The sequence below is a fragment of the Schistocerca cancellata genome, chromosome 9 (assembly GCF_023864275.1).
Source record: "Schistocerca cancellata isolate TAMUIC-IGC-003103 chromosome 9, iqSchCanc2.1, whole genome shotgun sequence".
NCBI lineage: Eukaryota > Metazoa > Arthropoda > Insecta > Orthoptera > Acrididae > Schistocerca > Schistocerca cancellata.
In genome coordinates, this window is record NC_064634.1 from 319,358,798 (window position 1) to 319,380,935 (window position 22,138).

Consider the following 22,138-nt stretch of genomic DNA (forward strand, 5'->3'; position numbering starts at 1 on the left):
TGTTCAAAAGGAATTTGGAAAATTGTTCTATTTGTCAGCTAGGTTTAGGAAATGTGGTTGATTGAACGACTGTGCCAGTAAGTCTTTTTGTCTACCCTGGAAAATGTGGTTCCGTTACCACAAACGGGGCTCAGTTTTTGTTAAAATGAGTCCAGGAATATGGTGTTGGTTTTATTGCTGATGTCGTGTCACCTTTGAGCGACCGGGAAATTTAGAGAAGATTGGCCATTCTAATAGCGACGTTGTTACATAGACTTTTTCCTCTGTCATGTGCAATGGAAATAACAAGCAACCTTTTGAATTTTGAAACCGGTTTTGTCTGACAAGACCAAGATACTGAATCGAGAAAATGAGAATATATCACCAAGGCTACACTTCAAGTAAGCTGTTAACGCAACGTATTTCTTGTTTTTATACATTTTGGACTCCATATTATCTTTATAGTTGTCCGTATTGCAAACACGATGTCTCCCCTTTCTAAGGGACTGTCGCATGCATGCATTTTCGAGTTAATAGCACCAAGCTAATGTACGCTCTCATACCTGTATTGTATCACGGCGGCGGATGAAAACTGGTTAGTCCGAAACATGTTCACTGTTATACTGTGTGCAAAAATTTGTCACGGAGACACGTGATTCATATACATGAATAACTGCTGTTAGTAACGCGAAACCAATAGCTATGATGTAGGAAAATGCTAATAAAGTGTGTTTTATTTTGGTTTGTCATGGTGTAGCGTAGTCTACGTATGTTTAGCACACACTTCCTACAATGAAGTACACATTTCCCGAATCTTAGTGCATATTTGAGTTAAATGTGTACATCAATCTGAAAAACAAGCTTTTTGATACTAGCTAAGCTGTAAACATACAAAGGTCACATAAAATACTTTAAAAATAATTATACGCTTTGTAACATTACAAATATGTGACGTGGCAACACTGATCACATTTGTGCACGGCTACTGAAGGAAGCTCTTTGCAATGCGCAAAAGATTGTATTGATGCGTTTCCTTGAGTTACTGTACATGCGAGAGACCTTACTATGATATTATTCGTTAAACTGTTGCCGTGGACGTGAAGCCAAGAAAACAAAGATGAGGTATATTAAATAGTTACGCGTGCAAATTACCAGACTTAAAACATTTTTGGATGTTACTCGGCTGGAACGTGTAAGACTAGCTGTGTAATTAAGAAATATCTTACCATATTAACTACATCTCCTATAAATTACCCCAATATTGTGATTCTAGGTTTATCAATTGTTGGTAGAACTGCTAGCGACAATTGGCTTTATACAATAAAGACATTTGCTTATTCTTCAACATTAATAAGTACCGGTATGCTCATTATGCGAATGTAGACTTTCTCGGCGAATCTCCGTATTGAAGTTTTCTCGGATAATCGGCCGAGTTAATACGGCATTATGCGGCAACGTGTCAACTAGTTTCCTACCTGTCATCTACAGGCGAAGTCTGAAGATATCAAGTAGGAAACTTGTTGAAACGTTGCCGGAGAACGACGCCTTAACTCGGCTGATAACCCGTGAAGACTTCATCATCAAATACTCTCAATGTTAATTATGTGGTAGTAGATTAATTGCTAACGAATAATTAGAAAAGCAGTAGTGATTTTTCATGTAATTACAATGTAACCCCGCCTATCTTAAACGTAATTTACAATTTATATTGTAGAAGCAGCTCATCACAGATGCATTTCTATGGAATCTATGGACACGAAAATCATCACGAAGAGCGTTATACCAGGTGCAGCTACACGAACGAAAGATGATTGGTCGAGTAAGACAAATATCAGGTGAATAACTTTTCTGTTATGTTGATTTACTCTACCGAGTATATGCTGTGACACACTTGGATCCTGCTTTTCGCCAGTAGAGCACTAGTTGGACAAGAATTTTAACATACTGCGCATCACTGGCGAATCGGTAAGTGGCACATTCTGCCAAGAATGGCTTCTTTATACAACACAGCTCAACATTTTGTTTCCTCGAAGAACATACTGTGTTTCTCAACGACAGTGATACGTAATACATTGATGGTAAGAAGACTCCAAATGCGACGACTATCTTGATTCTTCGGAAATGAAATTTTTCTGCTAAACGACGTGGCAGTTATTAAGAAACTGAAGATGTGGGGTCAAAGCCCAATCCTGATTTGGATTTTACATATTTTCCCCAAATCCATTAGTGCGGATGCCAGCCAGTATTGCGCACTGAATATGTCCAAGACGTATTTTCTTGCCAACGCTAACTACCCAATCTTGTAAGTAAGTACGAAATTATTTCAAAATGGCATAAGGTAGGCTCGTCACCTATATCAAGCTGGAAACATAACTCATTTGAAGGAAAAAACGTTAAAGGTTCTGCAATTTCCTGAAAACGAGGCTCGTACGCTCTTCGCGTACCTTACCTAGCAATATTTGATAGATGTGAAAGTAGGGGCTCAAAGAGCGCCTCAAAAGAATATCTCAAACAATAGCCAATGTAATTGTTACATAGTAAAGATCAGGCATCTTGTCGCTAAAGTGATATAGTAGGAATGAGAAAATAATTATAGCCAGAGCATATCCTGCTATTCAAAATAAACTAGACGCAACTTCGGCAGTAAGAGTAGCGTTGTTGAAATGACACAAACATTTCAGCCCAAGAAGCTAATGTACTTTAATAGTGAAAACACTTTACCAAAAAGAAAAAGAAAATCACCGTAGCTAAAATGCAACAATAGAAATTGTAATTCAACGTTTCAGCGCACTCTTTCGCGACAATCGCCAATGCCCAGCACAGCAGAAACTGGATTTAACACAGTTCAAAATATATGAGTACATGTGACCAGCGTCATATTGAAAAAAATATTATAGCTCCTCCCTCATAACTACAACATGTTTTTCGTTTTGCTTGCACAGTGCTACATGAGACCAAGCCGTCTACATTTTTTATCTGATTGCAGCGAAAGAGTAGAGTAACAAACGTATTAACTTATGAAAAATATATGCTATTCACAAAAATCCAATGACGGTTACGATGCCCACGGGTTCCAAGTCTTCTGTAGGTTGAAGGCTGTATGAACATAAGAAATGCAAGACAGAAACAAGTATTCACGAACGCGCTGATTTTTCGGTAATGAAGACTCCTGATACCATAGTGCTGAAAAGAACACTACCGTACGAGATTCAAATTGTTTTATTCGCTTTGGAAGTATCCAGCGTCGTACCTAACATAATTCTCGCTGAAAGAAGCAAAAGTGCTAAGCCATTTAGTAAATTTTCTGTCATTGCATAATTTTTACGCATGAAACGCCCGTTATAAATATTAATACAGACAATTTTACTACGAAAAATTGTGTATTTGGATAAATTATCATATTTATTGCAAACGGGACTATAAAAACGTTTCTACTCACCTTCAGCAATAGTTCAATGTTCATTGTTGAAAATGTAGTTCCGCTCGTATGAAAATAAATATTAAAAGGGGACACTTCAATCACCGCGATACATCACGAGGTGACGATAATAAATTCTAAATTCACTGTTTTCATTCGAGGTCTTAAAAACGAGTTAAATTTCCTGGACATCCACAGCGCTCTTGCGCTTGCACTGAACTAGTGTTTAGATTTTCGAGCGCTCAGTAGGACGCCTGACAACTGACTACCTGCTGCCCCGCAGACGACATACAAAGCTCGTCCCAGAAAGAGATCACAGTATTTGTAAGCACGTCTATTTGTATACCACAGGATAAATATTATTATTGCATTTAGTACACAAAATTAAATTATATTTTGATGAATGGGTAATTGTTATTGATTATCTCAAAACCTATTTTTGTTTTCGAGTTCTGTACAATCAACGCTACCTTCTAATATTGGAGATAATAAAGAGACAAACAAACACAAATACTTTATTAGTTCTTAATTTCTGCTGATCCTACTATTTTTTTCCCAAGAAAATTTGAAGTGTCATAGAAATTAGGCTCCTGTGCAACAGAGTTATCTTTGACTCACGAAGTGTATTTGTAAATTATGGCGGAAGGAGACGAACAACAACAAGAACTAACGCCAGTAGACTTACAAAAGAAAGTTTATTTTTTGCTTGAACAACTTCAAGAAATGGCAAGCAGTTTGCCACTGTAAGTACTATAAAATGAAACTACACGATGGTACCCAATAATATTTTTCCTTTTGTAAATGACTGTTTCTAGCATGACAAGTGTCATGTTGAGAATTGTGTTTTGTGTGATAAATAGCATAGTGCTGTACGTATTACCAAGTAAGTATAAGATAAAGACTCCTTTCTACATTTGATTTCAGGAAGTACCAGCAGCGTTTGCCTTGCGAACTACTGTCGGGACTAGCAAATTGTCTCTTGAATGATACAATTTTTGAAATAGTTAAAGGTTTAATGGAGATCCAACACGTTACAGAAAAACATTTGTACCAACAACGACTACAAGTGCTCCATCGACATAAAAGTGAGACTGGAATACGTACCCTTGATTGGAAAGCTGACACAACTCGAAAGTTGCAAACTTTTGATGAGATGAGAACGTCAGTTCAGTTGTGACTGAACTGAAGGTGTAGACACGAATATATGAATGTAGACGTAGAAAATAACATGGCTATACATATTGTGTTGTGACTGATACACTTGTGTTTCCCTCAAGCTCTAACGTTAATAACTGAAGATCTTTCATGTTGGGTCAGTTTTCTGGTCCACTTTACTTAAATGTCTTTAATTCATCCTATATGTAGTCCTAATGTTGTATTTTCTTTTTGTGTCATGACTTTCTTAAAAAGGAACATTTCGAAAGTTCATTATGATTTACAGGCATTAAAATGAAACTGAAACTTCGCCTCACTAACAGTGATAAATTACTCTTAATATAGTGTTGCCAGACTAATGATTACTAATTGTGCAGTCTATTAAGAGCTACAATATAATGGCTGCTCGAAGTAGCTACTTTGATAGGTGTATGGTTTCAGACCAATATAGGCCTACACTTTTTCAGTCGCTATCAGTCATGGCTTTCAATACTTTGTGTGATGGACATCTTCATTAAACAAAATTTAAATAAATTCAAATTTAGATAAAACGTTTTGTGAAATGTAACTCCATCTATTTGCTACTTTTGTTCACAAATATGGTCACCTGCTAGTTATAGTTGAGTAGGTTGGCTACACCAGGAACTCATCAGCACTGGCTGAATCCATTTGACTTTCATCAGAACAGCTACTTGTGTCAGCCAGCACACTGTAACTCTTCTTAGTGTGAACAATTAATTGACCAATACAGTGTTGCCTTGCAAAAGCTAGAGTTACAGTTAAGTCCCTCTCTCATACCAAGAGGTGGGGGGGGGGGGGGGATGTAGTACTGTAACCTCGTGAAGAAGAGATATTTGCTTTTGTACAGTACAGTCTCTGTGAGTCCAATATTTGTGTATCATCAATTCTTGTTGAAATGATGCAAAACAGCTAGAAACTAATTCTTAAAAATGTTGTGCCAAACAATCAGAATGCAAGTAGTAGACCAATAATGTCCTTCGTAGGCACCTCTGAAGTTTTCTTCAAATCTAAGGATAGCTGTTAATATGCAGCATTGTTTCAGAAACTGATCAGATTACTCTTGTCTGGAAGCAAATGTTAGATATAGGCTGAAGGTTCATTTTCTTTTCTGTGAGGAGGTTGGTGGGACATTTCTCAGTTTGTGCTACAGAGGAATGGGTTACTGTGAGTAAATCCAGTGGTTGGCCAGGTGCCCAACTACATGTGGGAAGCTCATCACTAATTTATTTATCGTTAGCATTATATTAAGCAGTACACTTTTAAGAGCTGCATATCAAAACCTGCTATCCAAATAAGAATTTATTATTACAGCTTTGACCTAGGACATCATCAAAATGGTGCACATAAACTATTCATTTAAATCCATTACTCGGAAGATATATGATGACAAGAATTATAGTTATTCTCATGACATCATATTCATTGGCATCGCTACTTACAACCTTTCATTTTCCAATCTAATTAAGATTTCAGGTTACCCACCTGATCAATCAGTCACAATAAATTATATTGCAGAAATCATTATAGGTCCAAAATATAACTTGACACTGGCTGGTCTATCTCTGTTTGCGCCTGTATCTAGTTACTATTAGTTTTAGTAATTTTTATTCATCTAAAATCATTTTACAGTGTTGTAGGATTTTTCAGTTTAATAAAAGGAAAAACGCAAGTCATATACATTACAGACAAGTGAATAAACATTTACATCACTAATGATACAGATACGGAATACATCCCAAGAAAGTGTAAAGAGTGGAGAAGGTGGGATGTTTGTGTATGGGGCAGGATTTGATGGAAATTGACACAAGTGAAGGCGAAATAACATCCAACAGAAGCCACAAATATTTGGGAACAATAATACATAACTCCAGTACACATGACAAGGAGATTAGATCCAGTCTAGCAATGCTGAAGAGAACAACTAAAGCTTTGCATGTGATGGTATGGAATAATAATAGTGGGACACTAAGAAAAGAATATTCTGCAATGCGCTGGAGAACATAGCTCTACATGGAACTGAGATATGGTAAGACATTATCACTACATTCACTGCACAATAGCAATGGTAATGTTACTGATGACAGTGCCATTAAAGCACAGTTACTAAATACTGTTTCCTTAAATTCCTTCTCCAAAGAAGTAGTAGTATATATTACCTATGGGTCTGGAGGTTATAATAGGCCTGAGGTATTCCTGCCTGTCATTAATGGCGACTAAAAGGAGTCTCACACTTTTAGACCCTGAGTTCAGGTCCCATTCTATGGTTTGACCTGCCACTTTCAAAATTCTACAGAAGTGTGGGCCATATGAGAAGGGACACCTTACATGGTGCATGAGTTAGTCATAGTGCCCTTAGATTCGATCTCCTGGATCTCTTGTCATGGCTTTTCATCTCCACCTTCGATTCAACTATTTGGGTGAGGACACTTTTTGGGGTATGTCATCTTCTTCCATTGTATCCTGTCCTCTTTTGCCCCCATGACTATATTGGATTTCTCTGCGCCCAATATGCAGCATGGTAGCCAGTCCGTTTGTGGTGGGGCCCTCATGTACCCATTTGGTGGTAGCCCCCCTGACAACACAGGGATCACACTGCTGATGCCTGAGCTGCAAACTCCCAACATATCCCAAGGAGTAGATGCCTATCTTCCTGGGGCATCAGAACTCCTGGTAACGGCCATGATGCCAGTTGGCCTTTGCTGTGGCTGGTTGGCGCTCATGGTGAGTGCCCCTGATCGGAGTGGGTGGCATCAGGGCGGATGACCTGCAATGAAGCAGACAGTCTCCTGCTGGTGACCATACAACACCAGCAGTCTCTAAGAAGGGCAAGATAAAATCCAATGCCGACAGGCATGACCCTAAATCGTTTCCCTCCCTTGCTATACCATGGGAGGAACATAGGGCTGCAGAACGGAGAGAACCATATTCGCCTCGGTTTTTAGGCTGTAGCAGACCTTTCTATGTATGAAGCCTCAATTTTTTGTTGAACACCTTGATGATAAGTATGGAGAAGTAACAGCACTGTCCAAGATGCAAAATGGCGCAGTCTTGGTTCAGACAGCATCCCAAGCCCAATCCCGAGTGTTAATCGCCTGTGACAGGCTGGGTGATATTCCTGTTTCCATCACTCCCCATAAAAGCATCAACATGGTCCAGGGGATTATTTTCCATCACAATCTCCTCTTACATCTGTCAACGAGCTCCGGGCCAATTTAGACCATCAAGATTACACCACATTCAGTTGACGCTGACATATGCAGCAGCTACGTCACCATCGCAGTCCCAAGTGCCTGTGGTTTCTCACTCTATGCCACAAACAGTGGGTCCTCCAGGCCACCAGAATGCATCTGCCCCCTTGGTGGTAGGGGAAAATCTTCCTCCATTGCTCCCAGAGCACTTACGTTGGGAGCAATCTCTACAACGGCATAAGCAGACCCTTCTCTGGAGCACCTCATAGCCTTTAATCAACACTGTGCCCGTGTTCGCCAGCTTATCAAACAACGGAAACAGGAGTGTTGGGAGAGATACATCTCGACCATTGGGTGCCGTACGTCGCCTTCCCAAGTCTGGGCAAAGATCAAATGAGTTTTTGGGTACCAGACCCCACCAGGTGTTCCCAATGTTAACATAAATGGCATGTTATCTACTGAAGCAAATGCAATTGCCGAGTATTTTGCTGAGCACTATGCTCGTGCCTCTGCGTCGGAGAATTGTCCCTCAGCCTTTCGCACTTTCAAATGATGGATGGGAGGGAAAGTCCTCTCATTCACTACACACCCCATTTGCAGAGTGGGAGCTCCTCAGAGCCCTTGCACATTGCCCCAACACAGCTCCTGGGCCAGAGTGGGTCCACAGTCAGATGATTAAACATCTCTCGCTTGACTACAAGCGACATCTTCTTGTGATCTTCAACCACATCTGATGCGACGGTCTCTTTGCATCGCACTGGCGGTAGGGCACCACCATACCAGTGCTCAAACCCGGCAGAAACCCACTTGATGTGGATAGCTATCAGCACATCAGCCTCACCAATGTTCTTTGTAAGCTGCTGGAACTTAGGGTGTGTTGGCGTTTTGTTTGGGTCCTGGAGTCACGTGGCCTACTGGCTTTGTGGCAGGGCAGTTTCCGCCTGGGTTGCTCTACCACTGATAAACTTGTGTCCCTCGAGTCTGCCATCCGAACAGCCTTTTCCAGATGCCAACACCTTGTTGCCATCTGTTTTGATTTACAAAAAGTGTATGACACCACCTGATGACATCGTATCCTTGCAGAATTACACGAGTGGGGTCTCCGAGGCCCGCTCCTTATTTTTATCCAAAATTTCCTGCCACTTCGTACTTTCCATGTCCAAGTTGGTGCCTCCCATAGTTCCCCCCATATCCAGGAGAATGGGGTCTGTATTGAGTGTATCTCTATTTCTAGTGGCCATTAACAGTCTAGCAGCAGCTGTAGGGCCATCCGTCTCACCCTCTCTGTATGCAGATGACTTCTGCATTTCATACTGCTCCCCCAGTACTGGTGTTGCTGAGCAGCACCTACAGAGAGCCATCCACAGGGCGCAGTCATGGGCTCTAGCCCATGGCTTCCAGTTTTCGGCCACAAAGTCGTGTGTTATGCACTTCTGTCAGTGTCGTACCGTTCATCTGGAACTAGAACTTTACCTTATTGATGATCGCCTCACCGTAGTGGAGACATCAATTTTTAGGACTGGTTTTTGATGCTCGATTGACTTGGCTTCCTCACCTTCTTCAGTTTAAGCGGAAGTGCTGGCAGCACCTCAGTGCCCTCCACTATCTGAGCAACGCCGACTGGGTGTAGATCGCTCTACGCTGCTGCAACTCTACAGAGTGCTTGTTCAATCCCTCCTTGACTATCGGAGTCTGGTTTATGATTTGGTGGTGCCCTCAGCATTGGGTTTACTTGGCCCAGTCCACCACTGTGGTGTTTGACAAGTGACAGGAGCTTTTAGGATGATTCCGGTGAGCAGCGTCCTGGCGAAGGCTGGAGTCCTTCCATTGCAGATCAGACGTGTGCAACTGCTTGCCAGTTATGTTGAACACATCCATAGTTCTCCTGCGCATCCAAATTATCGTCTCCTTTTCCTACCCATGGCAGTTCATCTCCCGCATCGGTGGCCCAGGTTAGGGCTTACAATTGCAGTTCATGTCCAATCCCTTCTATCTGAACTGGAGTCCTTGGCTTTACCACCTATACTCGAGGTCCACTCGCGTACACCTCCATGATGTACACCTAAGCTGTGGCTACACCTGGACCTGTCACATGGCCCAAAGGGCTCAGTTCACCCAGCGGCTCTCCGTTGTCACTTACTCTCGATTCTTGACATGTGCCGACATCATAAAGTGGTTTACATAGACGGCTCGATGGCTGATGGTCGCATCGGCTTAGCGTATCTCCATGGAGGACATATTGAACAGCATTCCTTGCCCAATGGGTGCAGTGTTTTCACTGTATAGCTGGTGGCTATATCTTATGCTCTTGAGCACATCCGTTCATGCCCTGGGGAGTTGTTTCTTCTGTGTACTGACTCCTTGAGCAGCCTATAAGCTATCAACCTGTGCTACCCTCGTCATTCTTTGGTAGCAACCATCCAGGAGTCCATTTGTACCCTGGAATGGTCTGGTCATTCACTGGTGTTTGTGTGGACCACACGACATGTTGGAATCCCAGGCAACAAACTTGCTGACTGGCTGACCAAACAGGCTACACGAAAACTGCTTATGGAGATTGACATTCCAATAACTGACCTGCGTTCGTTTTTACACTGCCAGGTTTTCGGCTTTGGGAGACACTACACACAACTAACTGTGTGCCATGAAGGAGACTACGAATGTGTGGCAGTTCTCAGTGTGGGCCTCTCACAAGGACTCTGTGGTTCTCTGCCGGCTCCGCATTGACCGTGCTTGGGCGGTCCATGGCTGCTTTCTGTGCCGTGAAGACCCACCTCAGTGTCGATGCGGCGCCCAGTTGACAGTAGCCCACATTCTGGTGCACTTTCCTACTTTGACTGCCCTGCGATGAAATCTTCGGTTACCGGACTCGTTGCCGCTAATTTTATCTGACAACACCAGATCGGCTGATTTAGTTTTACGTTTTATTCATGAGGGTGGGTTTTTTCATTTGATCTAAGTTTTAGTGCATGTCCTTTGTTCCCCTGTGTCCTCCACCCTAGTGCTTTTAGGGTGGAGGTTTTATTGTGTTGAAGAGTGGCTGGCTTCTCCTTTTTATTCTCATGGTCAGCCAGCCATGGTAATCTGTTTTGTTGTCTTAATCTCCTCTACCTGTTTCTTGTGTTTCTGTGGTTTTCTTCTCTCCTTTTGTCCATTTAAGTGTTTGTTGCCCTTCTGTCGTTGTTGTGGTTTTTGCTGTCTCTCCATTTTGTGTTGTCAATCTCACTTGTTTTATTCTCACCCATGTGGCATTGTTTTATTCAGAGCAAGGGACTAATGTCCTAGCAGCTTGGTCCCTTCCCCCCCCCCCTCCCCCCTCCCCCCTATCCCCCCACCTCCCCCCTCCCCCAGTTTTAAACCAACCAACTAACCATGAGTAAGTCAGAAATAGGTATCCTCATTGTAGAAAAGCAGCTCGAACCACTTAATGAAGACAAGTCTGGATGATTATATCCCAATTAGGATCCCTTTTAGAATATGTTAATATAAGAGCTGCATGCCTATCAATCACAGATAGATCCTATCGTGACAAAAGATATGTGCCAGTTGACTGGAAATGTGCACAGGTCATACCAATACTCAACAAAGGAAACAGGATTAATCCACTGAATTACAGACCCATATCACTGACATTGACTGCCTAGCTCTCTGGAAGGCTTTCAGTGCCATTCCTTGCAAGTATCTTCTACACAGCTTGCATGCCATTGGATATCACCTTACTTGTGGGGTGTGGTGTCATTGTAAGACACCATTCGGGTGCTGGCTGTCAGAAGCATGCAAATGTCATTATCTGTGGACCCTGAAGGGCGGCGCCAGGATGGCAGTATACAGGAGTGAGATGCCGCACTTTCACTCTCCGGGAAGACTAAACAACACCAGCACCCTCTCAGGCATTGCATAATGGATGCCAACGACAGGGCTCGTGGGCCAGTTCATCAGCGCAGATTGCCTTCTCTGTTCGACAGCTCAGCCCCGCACAATAATGGCTGCTGCCGTCATAGTTAGGCCTGGGAGAACGGACACACCGAGGAAGATAGTTCACTGTTGAGTTGACAAAAGACTTTATTCAGAGACTGGAAATGCTTGTCATGTTCTACTTGTTTAGTTCTCAAAAGATATATAAATGTGTATGATTATTTAATTATAGCACTGTCTATTGACATTCTGTAGTGTGCCCAGTTACCCTGATCTGTCTCCCACTTCCCAGTCTACAAGTTACTGTTGTGATCACTCGAGATACGGCAGTATGATTAGATTTGGGATTTCCTTTTAGAAAGTGACGGAAAGTCATCAAGTAAAATTGAAGTAATATCTGGCCAAGAAAATGTTATAGTCCCTCTGCTGTTCCTAACCTACATAAATGACTTAGGAGACAGTCTGAGCAGCACTTTCAGATTATTTGTGGATGATGCTGTCATTTAACATCCAGTAATGTCATCAGAATATCATAACCAGTGGCAAAATGATTTAGACAAGATACAAAAAGTGCAGTTGACTCTAAACAATGAAAAATTTGAGGTTATCCCTATGGGCCCTGTAAAACTAAACTCCCTCCGAACAGGCGTTGAAAGGCCCAATGGTACCGACCATCCGCCGTGTCATCCTCAACTCAAAAGCATCAGTGGATGCGGAGGTGGAGGGGCATGTGGTCAGCACACTGCTCTCCCAGCCGTATGTCAGTTTATGAGACCGGAGCCGCTACTTCTCAATCAAGTAAAGTCTCAGTTTGCCTCACAAGGGCTGTGTGCACCCCGCTTGCCAACATCGCTTGGCAGACTGGATGGGCGCCCATCCAAGTGATAGCCCAGCCCGACTGCGCTTAACTTCGGTGATCTGACAGGAACCAGTGTTACCACTGCAGCAAGGCTGTTGGCCCTATAGGTTCTCATTTCAACTAAACATCTAGGGATAACAATTACAGACAATTTAAATTGGAATTATCACACAGGTAATGTTGTGGTGAGACCAAACCAAAGGCAGTGTTTTATTGGCAGAACACTAAGAAGATGCCACAACTTCTCTAGAGAGACTGCCTAAAATAAGCTTATCCATCCTGTGTTAGAGTGTTGGTGTGCGGTATGGGATCATTATCAAATAGAGTTGATGGAGGACAATGAAGAACTCCAAGGAGGGCAGCTCATTTTGTACTGTTGCGAAATAGAGGAGGGAGTGTCACTGATATGGTACATGAGTTGGGAGTAACAATTATTAAAACGAAGGTAGTTTATGTTTTGGCAAGATCTTTTTACTAAATTCCAATCTTCAGTTTTCTACTTTGAATGTGAAAATATTTTGTTGACGTCCAGCTACATACAGAGAAATTATCATTGTAATGAAATACAAGAAATCGGAGCTTGATGGAGTGAATGAAGAGTTCATTTTGTCTGTGTGCTGTTCAAGATTGTAACTGTCAAGAAATAGTGTGTGAAAAATAGTTCATTGAACCTTCTGCCAAGCATTTAAGTGTGTATTGCAGAGTAATCATATAGGTGCAGAAACAAAGTTAGGGAGAGTATTAGAACAGTAGAAATGGACATATGAGAGATATCCGCAGTCTTTTTTTCCCCCCCCCTGCCAGCGACCGGGTGTTTCTGTTGCCCTTATATCATCATCATCATGCAGGAAGTGGCGAGATTGGAACTGGAAAGATTGGGAACTTGTATGGGCACTGATGACCTCAATGTTGAGTGCCCCACAAACCAGTATCATCATCATCATCAGATATCTGCAGTTGACAAGACAGGATACTAAGTAAGGCCCTACAGTGAGGTAGTGTGCCAGAACTCCGGGTCAAAGGAGACTTACTGGACAGGATGAGAAGGATGGCCTTATGAAATCAGTCTTCTCATCCCGTCCAGTAAGTCTCTTCTGATCTGGAGTTCTTGGTGACTTTTCCAAACTCTACTGCTTTTCCTAAACTACTCCAATCCATTTTTCCTTCGCCCCTCTTCCTTCCCCTTCAACCCTTCTGTCAGAAGAAGGAGCCACTGGCTACGAGAGCTTACATACGTAAAACCTTGTTTTGTATTCTGCCACTGTTTGGTGAGAGGAATAGTGAAAATTAAATAGATTAAGAGGCATATAATCAGCATTTTTATCATGTGCACATATTATAGTCAACTGCCAGCAATATTGGCGTGTATATTAATGTGTGAATTAAATGTCAAATAGTGTAACCGTTCTTGATCTAAAGAAAGAACAGCAGAGTCTTAATGATGAACATGCCAATTTGTCTCTTTTGTGAAACTGAAGACATCACAACACATTGTGAAGCCAGTCAAATAATAATCGTGTTTCATGAGTAATTTAAAATTAGGACCCACACCCATTCAATTAAAATTTTAGTCCTTACCTTTTGATATTTTTCCAGCCATTTCTTAGGTATTTTTAAATAATAATCTCAAAGCAGCAGCATTTGCAGCAATAATTATTTCTCCATCACTGAAAATAAGAAGAACCATTTTAATCACCCCTGTAATAGTTTTCACTACGATAGTTACATAGCATGTTTTTAACATAATCTGTTTTACCTGAAATTGTGATAAATTTGTGTTGTTTTGTTCTGAACATAACAACTTGATAGTGGAGAGAAGTGTCTTAAGACCTTGGTGGCTCCTTTTCATTTTTAAGATGGAGAATGAGAAAATATCTAAAGACCATACTACGAATATTTTGGAAGAATTGGAGATATACTCTCACACAAATAATTTCTTGAATGACTTACTCAGTGAACAAACTGAAGTGAAACACAAGCTCTACTTAGAAAATTTTATTGAAATTTGTTGCGATGAGAAAGGATAAACAGGACAGATAACAAACACAAAAATTTAACCGTATAATATGTGTGTAACAAACACGCCATCCGTGACTCTCAAAGATAAAAAATCTGTAAGCGTATAGCATCGAAGGGTCCCAATTGTCAGATAGCTGTCAAACCACTATTATCATGAAAAAAATTTGTGTTACAACAGCTGAATGATCACAGGTGGCCCCTGAATGCCATATGATCGTCAACTCCACCTAGATTTCAGTAGAAATGTAATCTATAAAAATACTTTCTCGGTCATAAGTAAGATGTGAAAAAGTTTCATTATTCACAACACTCACAGGTACACTTGGAAATGGCATTGTAAGCCAAAACAGACAACCTTGTTGCACACAAATATCTAGAGAAAAGCAGATAAATATTATATTGGAGCTACTGGAATTTATTACTTGTAAAATGTCTTATTTCCATATAGTTCATACTGGGAGGGGGGGGGGGGGGACCTTTAAATTTAATCCTTTTTTTGTCTGACTCTACTGTATGCTCATGGAAAGCAAAATTTTGTTATTTGCTATCATTCCTAGTTTTGGATTTTCAATGGGCAGTAGTATAGGTTCCTCTCAACCCAGATTCTGAGCCACTTTTTCCTTATTTTTGTAGCAGACACATTTCACATAGAAACAACATATCTCTTACTTCTTCGCATGGTTGTAGCAATTGTACCTGCTAATTGTGTTGTTGTCTGAACTGAAATTTACACAATGTTGACAACATTTTGAATTGAATTCAGTAGAAATTAAATTGAATTAAAATGTTATAAAATCTATTGCACTCCCAGGCTCACAGATGCTGCATTGTATAAAAATCTTGTGAGTGAAATTTGTTTCAATTTAGAGGAGATATTGCCACCTTCATTTGACATGTTAATCATACTTTGTGGAAGTTATAAAAAGAAAAATGCATTTTCATAATCTATAAGTTTGAATTATTTAATGAAATACAAATTATGTTTATTTTCAGTGGAATTACAGGAGATCACGACCCAGACTACTGATGAGACAATAAGAAATGCTCAACGGCTACTGTTGATCAGAAAACATCGCGAAGAAATGAAGCAAACAGATATGAAATTAGTGCTTCAGCTAGATCAGAAGGTGAGATATTCATCTTCTATTCTTAATTTTAATGTAACCATTGTTATGTTTTACATAGTAAAGATACTCAGCAATCTTCTCTCTGGTTTTCCTACTGTAAGAATGAGAAGCTGTGTTCTGTATGCAGAAAATTGAATTATTATCTGAAACTAAATGTTACAGAATTTTGAGACTGAAGTAGGAACAGTTCTTTTCATTTTGAATAAAGATACTCAAATACAATAAATATTATTGGTGGGAAATTGGCATTAAGTATATTTTATATTAATATTACAACCACTATTGTGTGGTAGTTATCTATTGGGATAATTGTTGAAGAAGTGACTTTTCATAAAGCACATCAAATGACTGGTTAGATTGTTCTTCGACAACAAACAGGCACTTCTATTCAGAGTATAAGTACTTTTGCTAACACCAGGACTTAAATTTACCAAGCAGGATAGATTATTAACAATATTTTCACATGCAGTGACAATTACAGAAATACTGAGTGATATTATAGAGATTTTTAAATTTCCTAAAATGTTTTTTCTTTACAGAATCTCCCTCCCGAGGCCCTCCCTCTCCCTCTCCCTCTCCCTCTCCCTCTCCCTCTCCCTCTCCCTCTCCCTCTCCCTCTCCCTCTTTGGCACTGTAGCCTAACTGGGTTGATGGAAGTGTCAGCTGAAGCAGGTGATGTTAATAAGGAAGAGAGAGAGGTGAGACATTATAGTGGGAGTGACAGCTAGCTAATAATACTGTACAAACGAGAGCTTCCCTGGGCAGAGGCTGGCAGGAGCAGTACTATGTTGAACATAGTCGAATAGAAAGTGTGAAAGGACGTAATGAAGGGAGAGGTAGACTGCCAAGAAAGCATTCTGTTAAAGCAGATTATTCAGCCGATTATTTTGGCGCGTAAATTTATATTGTGGAACCAAAAACTCTCGTCATTTTTCACATAGGCAAAATTCTGTCAGAGACAAGCCACAGTGTTATAATCAAGTGTTAATTTTTGCACCAATGTGCCTGTGGAAGAGTAAATTATGTGATCTTTACTCACTGTGAAACATTGTCCTAGTTCCATTTCTCCTGACATACTGTGCATTAAATTGTTGACTTCCTGTCTGAAAATTCAACGATCAGCTCCTTAGTGGCATTGTCATGCTTGACTGATTTTCAGATATATTAAGTATAGGACACCTTTACACACCAGTTTATTGAGAATGCCCCAGTTGACGGCTCAGTGAACAGATTGTTTGTATACGATATTGTCTGTATATTTTCTGTAGTATGTTTGTAAGTGCATTAGTTTTGAGTACTTGCTTGATTATCTGTTCACGAAATTTATCTTCCTGTTCATGAAATTTAGTTTCTTTTTGAATATTCCTGCAACACTCAGAATTTTCTCTGTAGAATGTAGATTCATAGGTGTCATGGATCTGATGCACTGATCATATTAATGACAAGTAAGGTCAGGGCTCTAGTTTTGGCTATTATCCCACTAATGGCTGCTTTGATGTAATGGGTTAATTTTTAAGCTTCTTCGTAATACCAGACAATCCTACCACAATTTACCATAAACATGAAAGGTGCTATTCAGTTGTCTATATGAGCAATTCTTTCTTCTCATTTGGTGTCACTATTTTGTGGAAAGATATGTTTTGAAAAAATTGAGGGTTGTTCTTAAAATCTGTTTTAGATATTGTACATGTTATATGAAGCATCAGAAGAAACTGAATTTCTTAATAGGTGAAGTTAAGGATTATATTTTCATTTCGTATACGTTAAATATTATGCAACCTAAAAACATTTCATCAAACTTCTATGGACATGAACATCCATATTTAGTCTTGTTTCTCAGTCGTGGCCATGCATATTGGATCATGTGAGTACTGTTTTTTTGCATTCTAAAAACTGCTACAAAACATGCTCTCCATCCCAATTCTACACATATCTTGCAACTACAAGATGTAGCAATCTTCGGATCAATGAAGAAAATGTGGAAGCATACTGTTCAGAAATGGCGTGCTGACAATAATGTTAATGAAATTTCAAAATCTAATGTACCTTGTATTATGTTACAAATTACTTCAGGACCCAAAATGGTGTCAAATATTTGTACTGGTTTCAGGGCAGTTGGTCTGTTTCCATTTAATGCAAACGGCGTCGATCATAGGAAGATAGTTATTCATAGTATAACAGCATAACAAGGAACTGAGTCATATGAGGAGTAAAAGAGTCTCTTTTGTGTATAGAAAACCAAATTAATGCCATCATTTATTGAATCCAAAGTAAGCAAGGAAATGAATCATGAGTGGGAAGGAAATCCAGAGGCATTATTACGTTTCAAGTTCTAGAGCAAAATAACTGTTGAGGTTGAAATGCAAGCAGCGAGTGGTAACACTGATCAGGTTCTACCAGATAACAGAGTCCTTATCCCTGTTAACAATCCAGCAGATAAAATTTCATCAAACACAGACAGACCTAATCCTTCATCCATCCAAAATCTTGAAATTATCCAAACATTTTTGCCACAAGCAGCACTTTACTCTGAGGATGGAAGATGGACAGACAGAGGAAGCAGTTTAGTAATGATGAGTAAGAAATGCCTGAAAATTTGAAAGCATCTTCCAGTGAAAACTTGAAAGTAAAGGACTTTTGTTCTGATAAAAATGTTTAACAGGAAACAAAACAACTAAAGCGGCAGTTTTTATGTATGTGTCTGTTATTTTCAAAATGCTTTCCTATTCAGAATGTGAAATTCATTGCCCAAGAAGTTCTAATGCTCAAAAACTTGTTTTGAATACATTCAAAATGAGGTTTTGTCTATAACAGCTGAAGATATTTTAGGGAAATTGCAATATCCAGTCTTGATGCAAGATGGACGGACACTAAAAACAAAGTTTCTTTGGTACATTGACCCACATAAAAAATAAATTTGTCTGAAGGTTGATTTAAGTAGTTTATAGGCCAACATTTTTTGTTAACTCAGTTGTGTAACTTTTTCTACTTTATGTATGTTTGTTGTCTCTTGTGCTTGAACAAATTACTTTCAAGCAAACGAATTCTACAGTTATTTAGAGCCACCCTTTTATTGTAATGTGTAAAGGTTAAAAGTGGGGAGAAGAATGACCATAGGTTGGGTTAACATGGCCAAATTTGGGGAAATATGCCATTTTTCAGAAATGTGATTGCTTCTATCCGAATTATTATCTTGTGAATTAGAGATGAACACGTGTATTCAGTGGCATCCCATACTGTCGTGGAAGATGCTGGGACAATCTGATGATGACAGTGACGAATGTGATCTTGCAGTGTTCATTCACCTCTGAGCCTCCACACATGGATATGCCCATTGTGATACCACAGAATCCGTCCTCTTCTCAGAGGGCTATGGGATGCCACTCCTGTGTTCATTGTTGTCGTCAGCACATTTTCTTGCTATAGCATCAGGAAAACCTCAACAATGGTCATCATGCTGACAGTCAGTAGGGCTCCAGATGTCATTACACTGCCAGTGCTGACACTTGTCTTGCTTCAAACAAGCCTGTCTCCTGACTCTAGGTATGATACTGCACAGCTGAGTGAACAACATGTCTGATGAGCACTAGTTGGGTGGGGCTGCTGAGATCTTGTATGGTGTTCACTGTGGTCTTCCTGAGCCCATTCATTGTCCACATTTGCATGCCAATATTGGAATTACTACCAACGCAAGCACTAGTATTGTGGAACAATAAATTGCATTCTGTACAGTTCATGATCCTGCCGTGTCAAATTTCGACGTGTTGCTGGACATTTCTCCTTTCTATGCAAGACAACAAAATCTTCTCGAAAACAGTCAACATTCAAATGCAATTTGTGAATGATAAACTCATAATTTAATCTTTTCTTATATACATAACATAGATGGTGTTGCTCAGGCCTGCTTTGTGTGATTGTGCTTAAATGCTAATCATTTACATATTCAAACATTTAGCAGTCTTCACGCCATTTTGATGTATGTTTCATGCCGTCTTCATGGAGTTGCAAATTTAGTAACTAGCAGCGTAAAAGAAACGTGTCAACTCAGGTGAAGACCTTAGTTTTATACTATGCTATATTGCATGTGGTATTCTCATGCCCTTCTGTTAACTTAACAACTTGCTCACCCAGTCAATATCTGGAGATCTAAAATTTAACATTGACACTAATCCAGAGCACAACTAATTTTTCTTTTCCACATATATATGAAGCATTGCCAGGGGTAACTCGTATCAGTGCTGGGAAAAGTCTTAAATCAGCCAGTGATAAAATGAAAGATCTTCACATATTTATATTTGTATTAGCACAGCTTTCGAGCTGACTTGTGTGAGCCCTCAGTGAAAAAGCATATGTAGTATGTAGGGGGCATAAAAAAGCATCAGTCTGCAGATACATAGCACTCCTGTATCTCCATTCTTCCCTATCATCTTCACTATTATTTTCTATTTATGTGTTTCAGCTTTTTGTTCTGCCTTTATATTTTACAATTTCTCATCTTTCAGTTTCCTGACTGCTGTTTCTCTACAGTTCCATTTTCCTTCCCAATTTGTTTTGAAGCTGCTAAGTTTTTTTTCTAATATATGTTTTCAGTCAGCCCATCCCATATCTCCCTAACTTATCGATTGCTATCTTTTTCACTCTTACATTTTCATGTTTCTAAACATGTCTGTTGCTCATACGATAACTGATTTATCTTCTCTTGTCCAAACATTATTTCCCTGCTTTTTATTACTGCGTGACATTCTTACATAATACTAGGGAAACAGGAAAGTAGTCAGTAGGACAGTGAAAGATTGTGTTTTTTAATTTTTTGTTTCCAGTTTAATGCGATGCTTTTTTATGTGGCTCCAAAATGTTTAGCAGATGATTTTTCTTTGTATGTGGGAATAGGTAGAAATCAGAAGGCGTCAAATCTGTTAAATAGGATGAAGGTATATCAGATCCATTAACTTTTCCTTCTTCCAATGCATAGTGAGCAGTTGCACTGAGTTAATAAAAAATGATTTTCTCCTTTAGTGATACATGCTTCTTCTCATGTTTTGTTTCATCTAATTTGTTCTGACCGCTACCCATTGCTTTACCACCTGCAAAGCAGCCAATAAGAAGAATCAGTTTTGAATGCCATAATCTTCTTTCAGAAGCCTTTTTAGGGGCATTGGAATCCTTAAGCCTGTCTCGTGTGGTGTAAGATTAGCTGCAAGTGTACTTGCCGGCTCACATGATAGCTCCCTTGGGGGCTCTGTCATCTGCTAGCCGGCTGCCCTACAGGGAGGTGTGCATATTTTCTGTGATAGGTCCATTGCTGGTTTTTATTTTTGTGAGGTCTAGTAGTATTTCCTGAATACTACGTACAGTGGCCAATCGGGAGTCATGTTTGGCGACTGAAATGACAGCATATCGGGTGAGAACTCTCAGACAATGCTTATTAACCATCGAAACCAAACAGAATGTAACACGCCGGCCAGCCATCATTCTGTTAGTGGTAATATTTTTATTGTGTTGTTTGAGGATTAAGCAAATCGCTGCAGAAATATCAGAAAGTTTGCAGTGAAAAATAGAAATCACTATTAATTTGCATTTAGTGTGCGTTAGGTCATAAGTTGGTGCTTATGAAATGTGGCTAACATATTTAATTTTTCTTTAAGCTATGAAAGATATTGTTATCTATTACCAATTTCAAGAAAATGGATTGTATGTAAAGCACTTCGCCCCGAACTCGCATGCTGACGAAAAAGCCAGAGTGAAATATTCATAAAATTCCTCATATCTTATAAATGGTTTCGGATCTTGAAATAAGATTTTGTCAAATGGTAGTACACGAAAAGGAGGGTATTTCACCATATGATTAAAATGCAAAATTTTCAGATCTACAACAATATTCAAGTGCCTACAGATTTTTTTCAATGAACTAATGTAATATTTAAACACCATCAATAGCTGCTGAAACAAAGAGTTACTGTGAGTTTGGAACATTATAAAGGGTGAAGAAAAATTTGTGCACTCAGGCTTCGCACTGCGATTCCTCACATATTAGCAATACATAAATGTCTCGCACAAAATTTCATCCTGTGCATATTTCCAGCAGTAAATGTATGTCAAACATTGGTAATCACTGTAATCACATGCATGCTAATTGCCTCTGTCAGCATATAGTAGTGCTGTGCAGTTACTGCAGTGGACAGCGTTTTGGGTTAGCATGCAGGAGTTCAATTCTGGGTCGAGGCACAATTGGTTTTATTAGCTAAATGTACTTTGCATGGTTAGATATCTGGCGTCTTAATCATCATACAGTGATTACAGCAGGTCTTCTACAAAACATTTGCACTTACATACTTATGAACACAGAAATGGAAGTACAGTCGCTTTCATTGGTCAGATTTTAAAGAAGCTTTTTGCTCATCGTGGAGGTGAAGTGTTTCACACCACTGCATCCACTAGATTCCAAACCTGTTTCCTG

The 22,138-nt window shown here is 39.8% G+C and overlaps 2 protein-coding genes across 2 annotated transcripts in view; one reads left to right on the forward strand and one right to left on the reverse strand.

The window, feature by feature from the left end:
• The window catches only part of LOC126100465 (uncharacterized), a 164,161-nt gene extending 160,517 nt beyond the window's left edge, over window positions 1–3,644 (reverse strand). Inside the window, exon 1 of the mRNA XM_049911072.1 lies at window positions 3,419–3,644. Within this exon, the coding sequence (XP_049767029.1) occupies window positions 3,419–3,442 (24 nt within the window). The 5' untranslated portion in view covers window positions 3,443–3,644. The remainder of the gene's footprint in view (window positions 1–3,418) is intronic.
• Window positions 3,645–4,004: 360 nt separating this feature from the next.
• LOC126100937 (gonadal protein gdl) overlaps window positions 4,005–22,138 on the forward strand; it is a 41,877-nt gene continuing 23,743 nt past the window's right edge. The window contains exons 1-3 of the mRNA XM_049911601.1: window positions 4,005–4,140; window positions 4,322–4,482; window positions 15,548–15,681. Of these exons, the coding sequence (XP_049767558.1) occupies window positions 4,034–4,140; window positions 4,322–4,482; window positions 15,548–15,681 (402 nt within the window). The 5' untranslated portion in view covers window positions 4,005–4,033. The remainder of the gene's footprint in view (window positions 4,141–4,321; window positions 4,483–15,547; window positions 15,682–22,138) is intronic.